The sequence below is a fragment of the Erigeron canadensis genome, chromosome 1, assembly GCF_010389155.1.
Source record: "Erigeron canadensis isolate Cc75 chromosome 1, C_canadensis_v1, whole genome shotgun sequence".
Taxonomy (NCBI): domain Eukaryota; kingdom Viridiplantae; phylum Streptophyta; class Magnoliopsida; order Asterales; family Asteraceae; genus Erigeron; species Erigeron canadensis.
In genome coordinates this window covers 41364858-41384610 of record NC_057761.1, presented here as the reverse complement: position 1 = coordinate 41384610, position 19753 = coordinate 41364858, and the positions used below count along the sequence as shown (strand labels likewise).

At 31.9% G+C, this 19753-nt stretch overlaps 1 protein-coding gene across 2 annotated transcripts; it reads left to right on the top strand.

Moving 5' to 3' along the window:
- Positions 1 to 705: 705 nt before the first annotated feature.
- LOC122603579 (plant UBX domain-containing protein 2) lies at positions 706 to 5991 on the top strand. Of its 2 annotated transcripts, XM_043776321.1 has the most exons (4): positions 706 to 807; positions 985 to 1911; positions 5040 to 5318; positions 5643 to 5991. In XM_043776321.1, exons 2-4 carry the CDS (start codon positions 1000 to 1002, stop codon positions 5889 to 5891), a joined length of 1440 nt encoding a protein of 479 aa, XP_043632256.1. In that variant the 5' UTR covers positions 706 to 807; positions 985 to 999; the 3' UTR covers positions 5892 to 5991. The 2 variants fall into 2 exon arrangements, with proteins under 2 accessions (XP_043632256.1, XP_043632264.1); XM_043776329.1 differs by lacking the exon at positions 706 to 807 and having other exon boundaries at positions 900 to 1911.
- Positions 5992 to 19753: the final 13762 nt, after the last annotated feature.

Sequence of the window (19753 nt, the reverse complement as noted above, 5' to 3'; positions counted from 1 at the left end):
GTTGATATGTAGACAACCTTACCCCTACCAAAGGTAGAGAGGCTGCTTCCAGGTTCTATCATAGGTAGAAAAGGACCTCCAGCAGCCTTGCTGAGCATGAGGATCGAACCCATGACCTCTGTTTCCAAAGGCATGAACTCCAACCACTGATCCAACTGGGTTGTATTTAGTATATAAAACTTAATTGTAAAATTACATTAACATCCCTTCTAAAAATATGTCATACATATATATTAGTACATATATATATATGAGAACAAGTCCTCGCACGTTGCGGTGGTGAGATGGTAGGGTGATACTTAGGTCATAGAGTATGATAGGTTATAGGAGTTGATATGTCATAGAGTATGATAGTCAAATGCCTTAGCCATACGGGCTCCGCCTTCGGATTTAAAAATTTATCGGAAGTATATCGAATGACATCTCTAATGAAATAGCATGAAATTTTAAGAACACTCATACAATTTTTATAATTTATCGATGTACGGTTTTTGAGATAAAATATTTTGAATAAATTGGAGGAATAAATGGTTTATGGAGAAGAAAGAAAAAAGATGATTGTTGAGATTTGAAGAGAGAGAAAAAATATTATAATTATTTTAAATAAATATAAAATAAATATGAGAGATATTTTAAAAAATTACTTAAAATCAATATTAAATATAAGAAAAATATGCTTTATAATATAACATAGGATAGAAATACTCCAATTCCAATATTCTTTCAATGTAATCCGTATGTAATAGTAACCCCTAACGCACGTCAACACATCCAAACGCGCCATTCGAAACCACTCCACCACCAGCTGTAAGTTCTTCTTCATCATCATCGGCTTCACCATCTTCATCCTCTTTTCTTTGGTTTTTTTTTTTATTTTATATAAAAATAACTACGTTTAAAATATTATAAAACAAAATTTATCTAAACAACCAAATTTCTTGAAATTGTTAATCGATTTTATAGAATCAGCTGTTTTTGCATCAGGGTAATCTGATAACAATGAGTGATATGAAAGAGAAAATGAAAGGATTCATGAAAAAGTTGAATAATTCTTCATCTAGTAGTAAATTTAAAGGCCAAGGTAGGGTTTTGGGATCATCTTCAAATCAAGCTAATTCTAACCCGACCCGACCCGGAACCCATCTGCCCCAACCGAAACCTACTCAACCCATCCAACCCAACAAACCCATTTCATCAAGTTCCAATCTTGCAACTCAAAAACCAACAGATGAGCCTGATTCTAATCGATCCGGAACCCGGATACCTGACCCGAAAGGCTCTACCTCGTCAAGTTCTGATCTTTTGGCTGAAAAAAGTGTTAAGTCAACAAACGGGTTTGACCCATTTGATGCCTTGATCACAACTGGTAAAAGAAACAAAAATGGGTACGATTTGAAAGTGTTTGAGTGTCCGGTTTGTAGTCGAGTGTTTGGGTCGGAAGAAGAGGTTTCGGATCACGTGGAGAGTTGTTTGTCGAGTAAGGAGTCGGAAAGTGATGAAAATGTTGGAATATTGGAGGAAAAAGAAAGTGAGTTGGAAAGTTTTGTTGGGACATATGTTTCTGCGAAACCGTCAGATGGTTCGGTTGAAATTATGCTTAAGTTGTTAAAGAATATTGTTAAGGAGCCTGAGAATGTTAAATTTAGGAAAATTCGGTTGGGGAATCCGAAGATTAAAGAGGCGATTACTGATGTTGCAGGAGGTTTGGATTTGTTGGAATGTGTTGGGTTTGAGTTGAAAGAGGAAGGTGAGGAGATGTGGGCGGTAATGGAAGCTGCCAGCGGCGAAAAGATTAAGATGATTAAACAGGCGGTTTACTTGTTGGAGCCGACAAAAATTGAGGATGTGAAGCCTGCAACCACTCAGGCTAAGGTGACGGAGCCGGTGGAGGTGAAGAAAGTTGAGAGACAGGTATATATCTAATTATTGTTATTATTATGTATTTACGCTTGTATGACATGAAATGTTACATTATTATGAATGCTCTTGTATGACTGCTTGATCTTTTAAATTCTAGGGCTAGTTGCACATGTTTGAGGAAAACATAATTGAGACTAGGGGTGGTGTGTTATCTGGTCTTCATATTGATTGTGAAATTAGGCTTAGCCGCTTAGGTTATATCTATTTCCTTGTATTTGAAGTCAATTGGTAGATTTTACAAGAAATGAAGTCATTATATTTAAGCATTTATTGGAGGTCAATAGTAAGTATTGAAGATGTATGTAAGATGGTTGCTGGGATATTTGATAGTTAATGCACTCTGAATGGTGAAAGGATGTAAGGTTGATGTAAAAAGTGATCATAATAACATATCAAGAATGGCAAATGTATGCAGTATTAGTTACACATCGATATTTAGATTTTAGGGAAATGCTAGGGTTGTATTTAACGTGCATTAAACAACTTGTACTTTCCATATTAAAAGCCCACCCCCTGATTTTCATGGTAAATGTACAAATAATTTATGCACCTTAAACACAGCCCTAAGGGCTGTATTTAGCAAACCCCTAGATTTTATTGCTTAATGCCAGATTGCCAACTAGCCATATTTATTTTGTTTCCCTTGTATATATGGTAATAGGAGATGAAGAACTGACTTGGATCTTTAATTGAAATGAAGGACCAAAGATGGATCCTATAATATCAAGAAAACGGACAAAATTGGAATGGAATTACAGAGCCTTAGTCTCTTTTATACAATCTGAAATTCCGTTAATAGATGAATAATGACAACTGCCTAAAAAGAAGGCCATGCTTTTATGTGCTCGTATTATAGAATAAAGAGATGTCGTCGCATATGACCATAAACTTCTTTATAGTTCTTAGTATCGTGGCATATTTTAGGTCATTTATAAATTATGAAAGCCTATTATTGAAAACATAAGCCGCTTCTGGTTTAATGTACACATAGTTGTTAGACTAGTCTGAGTAAAAAGTCGATGAAGACGAGTCGAGTTAACTAACATCTAAAATGAGGCGACTCTGTAGGCAACTCGTAAATTCCCAACTCATAAACCGACTCACGATTTTGTCACCAACTCATTCAGGGTCGTTTCAGCTTGTAACTCCAACGAGGCAAAGAAAAATTCTATTAAACACCGTAATATTCTGGTAAGTGTGACTGGAAGCCATCAAACATCTATTTCAAGGGTACTTTTATTAAAAAGAAAGAATCATGGTCTTCGAAAGGAAGTTGCAGGTTTTCTTTTTGAAGTAAAAGGGAGTAAGAAGTAGGTAAAAGGACTTTAATGCTTTCTACTTGAAGATGAGAAAATATGTGCTTTTACATATACATCTTCACCTCATTTTTATATTATATAATTATTATTTTTGTTGTCATCAGACGTTTTTACATTCAAATCTTTCTATGTATTTCTATTCTTACACTACCTGCTATACAATATTATTACCACAATACAAATGTATTTCTATATATACTTTTTAATATCATGACTCTTATGCATCAAGTTACTAGTCTAAAATACAGGGTTTCAAATCATAATTCTGACAACTGTGAGTGTACTATATTGCATCATGGTACTTTTGTATTTTAAAGATGTCACATTGTGGTGGGATCCTTTTAGAGATAGATAGTAGATTTAGACATGAAAGTTTAATCATTAAAGAAAGAAAAGGAAAGAATATAGCTTTAAGGAAACACCTAAGGGGAATTAATGTCATACTAAAAGTCAATTTGCGCATGCTGTTGAGGTTGTTTTCATATTATTGTTTTGATTTTAATATCAATCGGTTTCTACAGTTGGGGGTTTGGTGCATGGAACCTTGTATGTTTATCCCTAGACAACATGACAGCTTTTTGTACCCTGAGGCCTGAACATCTAAATTTGTGAGTGTTGACAGTGGCTAGATAGGGTTCATGGTTGAGTTTTTGATTTTTTATTTAGTATTTTCAGTGAAGATTAGAGGTAAGGAAGAGGGAAGGACAACCTTGTTTTGACTTTTGGGAACACACAAGAACTTGAAATGAAGCTATATAGAGAAAAGTGAGTATGGGGTTGTTATGCACCTAACTTGGGTGAAAAACCCCTCACATACCAATATTTTAATATTTTGAATAAATGTTTGGCCCCCATGATTTTTATGGTTTAAAAAAACGTATGTGATAACAGCCTAATCCCTCATATTCCCTTCCCCATATATAATATATCATATTGTTACAAGCTCGGTTGGTTTGTACATAACAGCCTAACAGCTAAAGCCTGGACTGGTAATTCAAAAAATATTGAGAATAAGAAGGAGCAAATTTTTAGAATAAGGAGGAGCAGTTTACGCAAATAGAAACAAATATGTGACTGAAGTCTTACTGTTATTGATTCATCATAAATATTTTGCATGCTGTACATTTCTAACTGGTTTTTGGATGGTTAAGCTTTTAATTAAATTGGTCTAGAATTGAAATCTTTAAAGCTGGCTAACTTAATTACGAGTACATGATTTCGATAGTGAGTCAAACCAGTCTCAAGTTTTCTAGGTTTCTAGTAGTATATCAATATATGTGCATGCTTAAATATATTTATCTACCCTGGTTTTTTTTTTTGGAACAGCAGACTGAAATTATATTAAAAACACATAACTAGCAAATTGCTAGATGTGAAATCACAAGTACAAAGAGATACAAATTCTGACGATAACTCCTTCCATCTCCTTAAAATTGTGATGTTTCTTAAGAACATCATGTTTAGTAAATGGACCAAACTATTGTTGAACATCTAAATTTCCTCTCACTAGTAACGAAATAAAAAATCTTTTTATTCCCAAATCAATGTTATCCTTTTTTGTAATGATTCCTACAATTAACTTCTTTTTTTCCGGAAAGCCAAATATCACACCCATTATACGCCTACTAATACACCAATGTCTAAAATAAGACTTGAATTTACCACCTCTTGGTTGGTAGGCCTAACCCCTGTTGGTGCCATTATGATTTTGTATATGTTTGATTCTATAGCAATAAGCCTGTGTATTTTATCTTCTTTGTCCTTGTGGATTTTTAATTTTTTAATTATCTTGGATAACAGATTCGGGTGTTTTTTTCTGTGTCGGAAAATGTAGCTGCCAAAATAGAACTTCCAGAATCTTTCTATAATCTCTCCATTGAAGAAGTGAAAAGGGAAGCCGAAATGAGGAGAAAAAAGCTAGCAGAATCTCAACTATTGGTGCCGAAGTCATTCAAAGAAAAACAAGCAAAGGCTGCAAGAAAAAGACATGAAAAAACCGTCATCAGAATACAGTTTCCTGATGGTGTCTTGCTCCAGGCATTTTTTAATCCTAGGGAGCCAACAACTGCACTCTATGAGGTTAGTTTTTAATTAAAAAATCTCGACTTTATTAACATGGATGATTTCCTGATTAGTTCCATATGTGGGTCAGTTTATGATATCAGACATGAACATCATGTTCAGTCCCACAAAATCAAAAGTGTGATTGAACAAACAAAATTTGAATCCAAGTTATTGCATTTTGGATTTGGTTCTGATTTTACAAGGTTAATCTTTATTAGATAGAGTCTATGCTTTATCTGCTTTCATGATTATATTTCATTGAACTCTTCTTAATGCTATAGCAGATATGACCCACTAAAAAGTGAGAGATATTTACTAAATTTATGTTTTTGAATATAGTTTGTGAGGTCATCATTAAAAGATCCCAGCTTGGAATTTGAGCTATTACATCCCGTTTTGATTAAACGCCGTGTGATCCCAAACTTTGGAGAAAAGGCGATAACTCTCGAAGATGAGGACTTGGTTCCCGCGGCTCTAATCAAGTTCAGACCTAAAGAAACTGATTCAGTCGTTTTTACAGGTCTTTGTAATGAGCTTCTAGAAATTATGGAACCTTTTGTTTCTGAATCAGCCGTTGCCCTACAGTAACAGATTGACCATGGAATCGGGCATTCGATACTAATTTTTTGTGTTCAACATATAATTGTTTGTTAATTCGTGATTGAAATATAAAAAACTGTTTGTAGATTGTACTCATTGTAGATTGGTGCAAATGAGGGTAAATTATGCTACCCTTGACTTTTTTGGGGTAGGTCATGGCCAACCCTACATTTCACATGTCTCCGTCCCTAGGGCCCTTGTGAAAATGGTTGTTTAGTTGTGCTTCCATATTTGCTCTGATCTATTACTTATCCAAGTTTTCCTCTCCTTGAGGAGTTCGATATCATGATCATATCGCTAATGTGGAAATGATAATGCTATGAACTACGCATTTTGATTCCCAGCATTACATAGTTCAAAATGACTAACTTCACATGTATAGCTGCTTACATTTAGGCTTAATGTTTATTCTTTAGTCAATTTTTGTTATTAATAGGTTTGATACTACACAATAATGTGGATATTGAGGGCAATAGAATTTTGGAATTGATAACTCGTCGATCCTACAGCTGACCTGTTCAACACAAAGCAAGACTACAATGTAATCTTTGGACACTACAATGTATGTACTGCTTAAATTACTATGCTAGCACTTCCTTCTGTATCTTCTAATAAATAAAAGGTATATAGTACGAAATAAAAAGATCGCGTATATAAAGACCATTGATCAAAACATGCACATACCGTGATACCAATAAAACGATTTGTACCAAAGTTCATTGGATCAAGGACCGGACCCTGGGTCTTGTAAGAAGTTCCATTTTCCAGGTTTTGGTTTCGGCTTTTGTTTGGTTTTCAAGTTGTGGCACATCCCTATAAGTGAAAAACGTCACAGGAGCGAACACGACTAGGGTCATTAAGTGAAATACTTAGGAAGTATTTATCGCATAAAATGTTATTTTACAATTACACAAGTAAATTTTAGTTGAATTATCAAAGGTTTGGTCTGAATATCAAGTTAAAAGTTGAGTGACATTCTTTGATATCATTATTATATACTCGCAACTTTTCGTTGACTCTTTCGGTCCTCTTGCTGTCTCCGGTTAACTTTTAGATACTCGCTACTTTTTAAATCCATTATATTTTCCTAATGTTTTTTTTTTGTGACGGCAATTTATGGTAATCTTATTTCTAAACTATATTTAAAGTTTTCCTAATGTATACATGTTAGATCTTCGTTTGTCCTCGTAAACTCGTGTAGTCCTCTGGGGTTTCAAAAGCGAATTTTGATTACTTTAGAAAATTGTTAAGGACTTGGTTGATTTTAAAAAAAGTTTTGGTCAACTACGAACAAATTGATGAAATTCTTTTATTTAATACATGTAGTATGTCAAAATATCCAACGTCTATTTTATTTCCCATTACCTAAATATATAATCCAATCATATATTATATCTATATGTCTTGTACACTTAATTTAGACAAAAGTTGGTATTGTTATTTAAAAAATCATTCTACTTTACCAAAGTTACATTCTTAAAGAAAACTAGCGCATAACATGGCGAACACTAACATTGTAAAATAGCACCTACCGTTTGACATTATAACACCTTATTTTAAGCATTCGTATAGTTTGTTATTTATATTTATAAAATGACAATATTATATACATATTTCCATTTAAAAATGAATTTCCATGGATTGCAAAGGACCGCACACTTTGTTTATTTCAACTACAAATGAAGGAATACTTTCAAGATTTGAAAGTATATATATCTATCCACAGTTGCAAAGTTGAAAGCAATGTGTAACATGGGGCTATTTAATTTAATGGACCACCCTACATTCCTACATTCATTTATCTTAAAAGTTAAAATTTGATAAGACATACTGTATAAGTTTCTCCAAATTGACTATCATAATTTATTTTCTAAAGTTAAGTCTCAGTTATCCAATTACTAAGGATTAAGGACTACATAAAAATATGTCTTATACCTAAATTATATTATTATAACGCAAATTACATAGCTTGATATATAACACGCATAAGTATAAAGTCCTTATAGCTATGATATATAATTAATACATGACATGAATTTTATTTTATGAGTATGAATTTAGGTTCATCGTTCATACTAAAGTTAAGCCTTTAATTATCTTGAATAACTAGCTAATCACCTCGGGTTCAACCCGAATTAACTTATAAACGCTTTACAAATTAAATGAATTATATCCGGGTAGTTTTAAAATATATTATCGTGTTAAAATGTATAATAACAACGTTAAATAAATTGAAAGATTATGATAAGATATTATGTAGATAACGAAACTAAAGGGGAACAGAACATGTGCAGCTGTGGACACATGTTGAAACACATACGGATGATAAAAACAAAAAAGTAAAACCTATCCAAAAAGACACTACAGTTTTCTGCCTATTATAACGAAAAATTAAGGTGATTAAAAACTTACATAATAGTGTGAACATTTAATAAAACTTTATATTAATGAGATATATTTATAAAAAGAAGGATATTTTAAAATTAATATGATGATGTTATAATTAATTAAAAAGATGCATGAGAGTACATAATTTTTAAAAGTTTTATGTTATCATAATTCTTTTTTATTTATATAATATAATAATTTTAAAAAGATTATTAACTAAATATGACATCATAAATAAAATAAAAAAATTTAAAAAACTTGTAGACATGACACATCATAATTGTTTCTAAAAATAATTTAAAAAACAATTCTTTTTTATTATATATAAAGATTTGACCAAATGTTTCTAACTAATGCTTCATTCACTTACGCTGTCCCCCATTAGCTCACCCTAGCCCCCGGCCTTTTGCTCTTCTTAAGTTTTTTTTTCCATAAGAAAAGAAAGAGAAAGGGAAGAATATTTACCTTTTTGCATGTTTGAGTTTTTTTTTTCAAAAGAAAAGAATATGTAGGGAAAGAAAAATCAGGGTTTTTTCCCCTAAAAAGTTTCTGGCCATTTGGCCTGATTTGGATGGAAACTCTTGAAAGGGGTGGTTGAAGGTGGTGGTTGCAGGTGGAAGGGATGGTTGCAAGTGGTCGAAGGCGAGATTCAGGTTGTGGTTGCATGTTTCCGGTGGTGGTTGCATAATCAAAACCCTAATTTCCATTATGTCACTAAAACAAATCAATAAAACCCTAATTTCCATCCTGTCACTAAACCCTAAAAGCCATGGCCGCCGTGGTGTGTCGCCTGAGAGCAACAGTTTGATCAGGACAAATCAGCCGCCGGATGTACGGATCTGCGGCTCAGCTGCAGTACGATTACGAAGAGGAATATAATCACTACGATAGCCAATTAGAAATGGAGGATTCTTTAGGTGGCAGGTGGTGGAAGGGGTGGTTCATCAGTGAAAGGTGGTGGAAAGGGTGTTGGACATGGCAGGTTCATCATGTTTAGCTATTTTTATCCTTTAATTTCCTTTCAACTCGAGAATGCTTTTTTTTAATCTAGTTTTCTATCATTTCCTCTCTTATCCAATCTTCCTCTTTCCTTTCCTTTAAAAAAAATCTTGAGAATGCAGTGTAAAGGTGATTTGGTGACCCTCGCTACCAACATCGAAGAGGTTAAGGCGTTAAGCAACGCAACCTTCTTTGTTCTTTTTGCTTATTATGCTTTCTTGGAAGATTTGTGTCACCCACATGACCACTAACTTGGACCACTCGGTCCTTTATTATTTTCTTTAGTCGGTTATTAGATTCTTTAGTCGATTATTAGATGTGCTTTGAATATAATAGTTGATAGATTTTTTGATCACTATGTGGGTCCTGGAGGTGAGTTTTTTTAAGGTTTTGGGTTTGAGTCTTGAGTTTCTCATCTCAAGGTATTTTTAATGAGCAAAAGATTGGAGGCCCATCGATTTGTTGGTTAAAATTCCTTACAACACGTCTGAATCGAAACTGACTTTACAAAATAATAATAATAATAAAATAGTTATAACCGCTAATTGTAAGATTTGGCTAGCCAAATAAAGTTAAGTTTGTAACAAAACTAATTGTTAAACTAATAGATAACTATAAAAAGAAATTTGTGTATCTTTAGTAACGACTTATGTAATCGATAACGCCAACGATACTTAATCATATCATGAGCAAAGTATGTAATTGTATAATGTGGACATCTTACCCCTTCATGACTGTTACGAGTAATTAATAGTAGTTTTGGAATTAATAAGATTTTTGTCTTGAAGAAATGGTGTTTTTGACATGATTATTATTGATTACTCTTTTTTTTTTTCTTTTTTCAATAAGATTAAGAAAGTGATTTTTACTATATTTTTTGTTGTAGCAAATTGATCAATTATATACCAAAAAAGATAAAATTATTATCATTATTGATAGTATATTTGTTTTTCAGTTAAGCTATTTCTAAGAAAGATTTCTTCTTATAAAAAAAGACACAGGGTAACACCATCAGGCAAAATCAACCCCACCAGGGCATTAGCGGCGACGTCGTTGCTAATACTCTGACACTGACAGGGGACACGCTAATTTCTTTGCCAGATTTATCATTACAGACATAGGGGCCCGCACTATTAGTGGCGACGTCGCCGCTAATAGTTTTCCTGGTGGTGTTATTCCTTTTGACCTGGTGGTGTTACGCACTATTAGCGGCGACGTCGCCGCTAATAGTTTTTTTGGTGGTGTTATCCCTTTTGACCTGGTGGTGTTACGCTCCTCGTAAGAAAAATGGCACATGGTGAGATGATATGCGAAGAACAACATAAAACTACTTAATTAGTTCAATAATTTGTTGAGTATATAAAATAAAAGTTAGAATATATTAAAGAGACAACTGGTGTCTGGTGAGGTGGTCAACTTATAAATTACTTCACATCAAACAATGACATAAAAGCATATTATGGGCACATGGTATGTACAAAACCATGGTATTTTTTATTGGACCCCAACTTATAATACACATATAATTCACATGTGCTTTTATTTTTAATTCCATTTTTTAATAAGTATTAGGTCGTACACATGTTTATACTTCCACCCCACGATTCATTATACACCAAATTTAATGATTTTAAAATTAAGGTTTCAGTTTTTTGCTTAGTTTAATCCTATTAAACAATCGTATACGATTCCAATATTCCAGTATAAATACTATATACATTTTGAGTTGAGCAATATTATATTCTGGCTCATGCAATCGACACTTATTTGTATCGCCTTGTTTATTTTATTTATTTATCACATACAAAAAAACAAACTATTCAATCCAACTAATATACATAACGACGGATTTGTACATGTGTAGACGAGGAATTAATCACACAGGATCTAATACTCAAAAGGGGCCTATATATTTTATGTTTGTATGTATATATTAGTTTAAACCCAATAAAGTTTAATTGAAAATTGAATATGCAGTTTACTGTAAAGTTCATAGATGCAGCCACATACACATATCATATAGATGATTGTTACTCTCTCCGTCCCATATTAAGTGTCCTAGTTTGAATTTTTGAGTCTATTTCTTTCAACTTTGATGAAATTTTTTTTTTTTTGTTATATAACATTTGATATAACATATATGAACTGATAGAGTTTTAAATGTACTTTTTTATTAATAAAACTTTCATCAACTAATATATAACACAAACAAAGATATCTACGATCAAAGTCGGAAGAAAAAGACTTGATTAGTCAAATATCACAATTAAAATCTGCAAAATTGTCTTCCCTGAAATTTAAGGTAACTACATCCAAAATAGGTAGTGCAGTTAACTGCATCCAAGATTCCAAGCTAAGCCCAAAGTTTAAATCATTTCATAATTTGGTAACGCGTTTTGTTACATATACATAAGTTTGATTTGATTATAGGGTCTTTGAATTATCTATACTTCTTTATAAAAATTATTGGGTGGTGTTGAAAGTTTATAATTTTTGGGACATGTAAAATTACTTATTTGCTTCTACATACTCATTATTTTCTACTCTTGCTTTTCCATATTCTATAGCTCAATTTCTTTATCAAATACTTTCCTCTTTCTTTGGCAAACAATTAAGTAAGTAATACACAAACTGATCAAAAATCAATAGTCAAAAACAAAGTAATCGTGACATGGAAAACCCTGTCCATAGCATCTGTCGCAACGCGCATATACCAAACTCGTACAAGTTTATAGTTATGTGTATGACGCCTATTTTCAGTTGTGGTACGAAGTTTTTAAAATCCACAAGATGCCTTTAAATATCTTTTATTCTCTTATCTATATTTCTCGTATTTGTTAAAAAAAAAATACCGTTTAAATGTCTAAAATGTCTTTCCTTATTTATACTATGTAATATTTTCGTCTAACACTCTTTAAAATATGTTCACTTACACTATCCATTTACATTAATGATTAAATTACACTATCAGTCCTTTATCTTTTAGATTATCTCAATTATCAATTATCTACACAACTCAACGTTGTCTCCGTCACCAACAGTCGCCCCCACCACCACACCGCCGCTGTCACGACCACCGCCGCATTGCACGGGTATGGTGCTAGTAAAAATAAAGATAATGATTATCTCTCATTGAAATAAATTACACAATTGGATATACGATGTGTCAAATCTACCATTTATGAATTAAATTACACCACAGTCTCTTATATTTCAAAATATTTCTATTACCCTTTTTAAATCAAATATCTTTACATCAATTACCTACATCATTTATAAGCCATCACCATCGTCATCTGTTTTTCGCTACGAAATTGTGACGGCCACTACATTGCACGGTCACCATACTATATTTGGGTATGTAAAACTATGAAAGTATGAAAATGCAACTTGTGCAATATTTGATATTGAATTGAAATATTCACCAACAAACATTTTTTCATAAGCTTTAACACCCACTTGATGTTGTTAATCGTAACTTGGAGGTGGAGACAAACAATTATTTGTCTCATTTCCCTTTCAGTGATAGCTTTAAGAGTTTCTTGTCGTATAACTTATAAGAAAAAGTATAAACTGATATTGGTTTAGATATTCACCAAACCTTATCTATGTATATATTTAGACACACAAAAGACACAAGTAATAAGTGTTACAAATTAGGATGGCAAAACATATTATTAATTAAATAAACAAAAGCGTGTGTATTACTGTATAACCTTTTTCAAAAGATGAAACTGATTATGAAATTTGATAAGACATCTCAACCCGAATGGCTGAAAACAATCGACAATGAATCTATAAAAATAGAACATGATCTTTGGTATACACAAAATCAAATTAGTCGAGTGATGTTGAGCCATATATAACGAAGGTTGATTACCTTTTTGTAGAAAAAACTGGTATATATTGATACAAATCCAAAATTGATATTAATTTGATACCATTAAGAATTTATGATGTGCAATTCATAGACGTGTTTAGGAATAATTTCAATTTCAATGGTCTTATTACCAAAGCTTTAATATGGAATCTACCTTGCTCGCGTGAAAAAGGTATTGATACCATCTTTGATGAATTGATGCCACAACTATTCTAAATGTTTGATTAAAAAGCTTAACATAAAAAGAGGCGAATAGTGATTTTTATCGTAAATTGTGTCATATTTTAAATTTTCAAACTCTTATTTTATAAACTTTGACCATCGGTATTTTGATTTGTGTTATATAATATTTGATGAAAATTGATTTGTATTATATAATATTTGATGAAAGTTATATGAATTGATTGAGTTTTAAATGTATATTTTATTAGTATAATTTTTGTCAAATATTATATAACACAAATCAAAATATTTAAAGTCACAATTTATAAAGAAAGACTTTGAAATTTCAAAATATGACAAATCTAGAGTACAAAATTAAAGGGGCGGAATTTTATCTGTTATGTGTCTAACAAATTATTTACTTGGTGTTATCTCGAATTTGTAACTTTTTGCACCCTCTTAAGTCTTAATATTTATCTTACATTGTATTTTCGAGTTTATAGTTATAAGAAAAGAAATGATAAGATTAGATAGGGGTGGATAAGAAAAGAAAATATATTCACATAAACCCTCATATAGCCTTTGTAAAACAATTATTAGATATAGATTTAAGGGTGAAGTGGTAATTTCACAAATCTATCTTTTATTTTCCTTTCGGATCATGACAAATTTGGCAAGAAAATTTTGGAACTTAAAACCCTAAGTTTTCTTATTATATTTTTTTATATCTTTTCTTTTATAAAGAAAACTCATGAATGAAAATTAAAAATAACTTTTTATCATTAAAAAACTCTAGAAGGTAGTGTTAGTGTTACTTTACGTTTTCATGAGCGCCCATCCCTTATTTATATTATTTTGTTAAACGGGTAAAAATCCGTCATGTTTTTTGCAATGTGTTTTGTATTTGAAAACATATTTGGGATATCACTTTATAGTCGTTGCCTCGTTGGATTGACTGAAACAAAAAATGGGGGAATGATTATTTATACTCATATATAATTTGAAAACACCATTTATATCCCAATTAAGATTTTTTGGTATCTAGACCACACTTACTATTTGCAGCGATAGTCGCTGCAAATAATGCGGGCCTCCTGTTTGTAATAGTAAATCTGACAAAAAATAGCGGGTCCCCTGTCAGTAATCGCTGCAAATAGTTGGATATGGACAAAAACACCACTATTTGCAACGATAATCGCTATAAATAGTCTGGTTTAATTACCAAAAAAATGGTCAGGATATCAGCCGCCTTTAAAAATGGTCAAATAAGAATCCGAAAACATATTTAGTTAACCAGTTGGGTTATAACAGGTAACCATCATTACCATATTTGAATAAAATTTTCATGCACTATAATTTGGTATATTCATTCATATAAATAAGTTTTGGGTTTTGCTAAACAAAGCCTTAAGGGTTTTCGTTAAGGTACATTAATTAGTTGTACATTTACCATAAAAATTAAGGGGCCGGCATTTAATATGAAAATGTACAACTTTTTTATACATGTTAAGTGAAGCCTTAAGGGGCAAGGGCTTCCTTTAGCATTTTCCATAAGTCCTCTATAAACAATCAACCTATCTACAAAGGGAAGTGATTTCCGTACCACCATAAATGATATATCTACCACAAATAAGCATTACTAGTTTGTACTGTATGTTGAAAAGCTTGTATTTTGTGGTAAATATTAAAAGTGATGGTATTATTATCATTTCTCATCTACAAATACAAGTATATACTATTCTACAATAAATCTCCCTCAATCCGTTATGCCATGAAAGAAATAAAAACGACCAGCTACCTCTGGATTTTAAACAGAGCCCAGAAGCATGATTTAAATTGGCAGAAATGGAATTCCTTCACTTTTTAGTACTTCTTATCTTTGTATTTTGATCTCCCTCGATTTCTCAGCATTGTTTCTTGTACTGTACTGGCAACTTGCTAGTGTTATTGAAGTTAATGAAATTGCAATGTTCGGAAAAAAAAAAAGTCTAGGCCCTCATTAACGTCCAAAAAAAAAACTGTACTTTTATCATAAAATTTGAGAGGTAGGCTTTTGATATAAAATGTATAATTTTTATATGTAGGTTATTGGCATATAATTAAAACAAAAAAATAATAATACAAGTAACTACTAAAATACTCGTAATAGTATAAGATGGATTCCACTTAGGGGGAGAGAAGTCATGCCTCTCAAATTTCCATCTCTTCCAAATTCCACCAATCAAATATCTTCAACTCAATTTTCCTTTTCAACCCTCTCAACCATCCCTCCCAATCATTTTTAATGGCATTCATGACTTTCTCAACCCTCCCAATTTTTTTTTCTTTTTCATTTAATTTAATCAAACTTTTTTTTTCAATAACAATGATAAAAGATATAAATAACAATGATTATTATATAAAAAATATATTACTTGAAGGTATGTTTTGTATAAACATAAAAGTGAAGGTTTAAATTGAAAAAATACAAAATAATAAGTCTCAATAAAATAATATCTCTAGATTTATCTTCTTCTTCCTATTGACTCTCTGCATGCCCTTTCCTTTCTGTATTTTTTCTTTTTTTTAACACACATATATATAGATTATATATACATAGAAAGAGGGTTTTTTGGGTGTGGTCTCACAAACCCCAGCTTCCTACGCATTCCCAACGGTCAAAACTTGTGATGCCTCGCAGGGCTTTTAACCCGCCAGCCCCCAGCCCGCTAGCATGCCATCTTGATGGTGGCGGTGTTACTTCGGCGGCATGGCCATGCCGGCTGCATGCCATCCACCACTCCTCTCCCCCTTATGTGTAATAACTTGCTTATAAATCAATCATTTTCAATTCAAAAATGAAAAATGTGTCACATAATTTAATTACCGCTGATATTATATGCAAATCGTGAAAAAGTTTTCATGTTTTTTTATCCCCAGGTTTTGGATTTAACTCTTTGAAATGACAAGTTTATTATTTCCCCCTTGAAACTACTAGTAGGGTTCTATGTAATTTTTTTATTTTTTTTTTAAAGTTAGTTTTGATTAAGATGTATTGGATGCACTTTTAATCAGCGATTTGCTGGACCTCCAACTCCCTCATAATGGAAAATATCGAGATGAGAAACCCAAGACTTGAATTCAAGACCTTGGAAAAAACTCACCTCCAGAACCCACATAATGGATTTAGAAGATACTCTTGACCAACTCACCTAAGTCGAGTTTGTTTCTATGTATTGCTTCATGCCCATAAACTAAACTTTACAAAAAAATCATAAACAAAAAAGATATAAATAGTTACCATAACATGTCGTTATAATCAAGTAGTTTCTATATTTTAATTCGTTATACCCTTCTGCCCAATTATATATGTTTCGGATTATTTTTTGAGTTTTCTTTCTTTCAATTTATTTGACCATAAGTATTTTTGTTTATGTTATACACATTTAATATAAAATATATGAATAAATTGAGTTTTAAATATAATTTTTATTCTTATAGCTTTCATCAACTATTATATAATACGAATGAGAATATCTATTGTCAAAGTTAAAGAAAAAAACTCTAAAAGTAAAAAAAACGACATTTAAAATATAACAAAGAGATTTAATCATATAAAATATGGTTTATTATGCATATTACCGGGTTTATAGTTTTCACCCCACACAGTTTAAAAAAAGGGTCGGTGGCGGTGTTCATATGCAGCGCCACACCCACACCACACCAACACCTTAATTAACCAAACAAAAACTCATATTAGCAATTTGCTTATAAGGATACGTGAATCATTAACTTTAATTACTATAATTAAGATAAAATGTGGCAGATAATTAAATCCCAACTTATGTCATATTATACGAGTATTAGTTTGTTGTATTATCCATAAACAATGAATAAAGTTCAAAGGTAACTCATCATAGTATGATTAATATCCCTGCTGCAAGTAGCTAATTTTAATGGGAAAGTGATAATTATACCACACAATTTAATAGATTTATTACACTATACATATCTTATAACATACTGTACAAGTATGTTATGCATAATAGTGGTAGGTTTATCAAGTTTTGTGTTATGAATATCACTTCCCAATTTTAATAGATTCATTTTAATTCTTTATATAAGGCTCATTTTTGTTTAATTCATTCCATCATTATTTTATTCGTGTATTGTTGTACAGTAGTATCTGCAAACGCTATGAGATGCTCTAATAAATAAGAGGTGGATAAAGTCAAAGTTTCTATATACCATCTATACACTTGCTATATTGGAAAAAGGCTATTCAAGTTGTTTAATAAAATATCCAAGGCCAATTATGTCAAAGTACATTTTTATAATAAAGGTACTGCATTAAATAACACGCCACCGCTTTGTAATTTACTAATTGTGTATCACTCGTGACAAAAATAACTCACTGTGTGTGAACAAAATAGTCTATATATTAACATCATTTCTTTTAAGGTTTTGTCAATAATAATTTAAGGTTATTATTAACATGTATAAATTAATTGTATTTTTATTATAAACTTTATAAGATAAGATTTTAATATGAAAGACATAAAAATTTTGTACATGCTAATAACCATTTAAAACATTTATACCTACATTACTATCTCTTTCACATTAATAATTTAATTTCACTATTAATATCTTATGTTTTTAAATAATGTTATACATGGATGCCGATTCCACCACCAACAATCGCTCCACCACCACCGTCATTGTCACGACCACTGCCGCATTGCGCAGGTATCTTGTTAGTTATATGATAAAAAAAAAATAACCATCATATTGAAAGTTATATGGAGAAATTATCTAAGATACCCTTAATAATTAAATTAAACAATCAGTCATTTGTTAAAAACCTCCATTAACCCTTTACATCAATTACTTTTATATTAATTTCATAACATTACTTGACGCCGCCTACACCACTAACAGTTGTCCTTACCACCATACCGTCGTTATCATGACCGTTGCCGCATTGTGCATGTACCGTGCTAGTACCCAATCAAAAGTATGAACGTGTACGTAAATTACTTAATTGATAAAAGAATGATCATCTTATAAAAGGTATTAAATACAAGGTTTGTAACAATGATAGTACTTGATGTTGGATCCACTATTACATAAGGATTATTAATAGCGATTTAGTTTTTTTTTTTTTTTTCCCTAAAGTGTGGATCATTTGCTTGTAACAGGAGATCTAGTTTACGTTATTTTAATCGGGTTCGCGCTAGAGGAGAAACACCCAACTAAACCGCTCGAAGAAACAACATTTAATTTGGGTAAAACCCTACGCGTAGATTCATCTTACTTTTTATAAATGGAAAAAGAGATATAAGTCACGCATTCGAGCAAGATTGCCTTTCTTCGCTATGTAAATAGAGGGCCAGAGGAAGAAGTGCCAGAACCTCAACAAAAGAATTAAGGTGATAGAGTCTTATAGGAGACGCTAGGCTTCGGAATTGAATGGAATGATTCTTCTCCCTTGGTTGCCTTCACTGCCCGTGAATCCCTTCTCTTTTTCTATTCCAGTAGTCTTATGCGGTCTGGTCTGTCCATTAGTTGCTTAACTCATAGTAGTTAGGAGGTTGTTGTGCTAATGAGTGTAGCGGAGTGCTCCCTATCCTATTACTCATCTACAAAACTCAAACCTGCTTCACTGAAGAACTTTATTTGTGAAATATCTTTGAAAGATCATTCTCATGTCTCGAACTCAAGATCTCAAAACTATTGTTCAATCATTGAGCTATAAGGAGAAATACATGATATAGTTTGTACGTTAACTATGCATATTGTAAAAGTTTTTATATTCGTTACAATAAACTTTTAAACACGTATTAGTAAATTAAACATACGGGCCTATTCTTTGTCATTTTTAATTTAATGTATAATATAGTGGATGATTAAAATATAAATTAAATATAATAATAATAATAAATATAAATATAAATAATAATTAATATAGTAATAATAAATAATAATCATGCACTCAAGACCCACGTGACCCACACATCCACAATTAGGCCACGAGTAAAACTCCCCTACCGCCAATCATATTACGTGTCAATCTCCTATTCGATCTAGCCGCGATTTCTGAGGTTCCTCATACAGCTATCTCTGTGCAAGGCTTTATTAGGCTCACGCACGTGGTAATGCGACCGGCTTAGCCAGTTATGTTACCGACTATTTTAATCAACGGCTTTGATCTTCTTTCATAAAGACCACGCGTTACATATGGATAGATTTCATATATAACCCTTTTGAAAATCTAAACTTACATTACTTCCTTATAGATTTTCGTTGCTGTGTATTTTGCTTCTTGAGTTTACATGTCTAAAATACTTATAGTAAATAATAAATAAGGATGAGAATATAAGGCTGTTAGGTACCTAAGTTTAGATGCCGAATACTTATATATTAATTTTTTAAACCATAA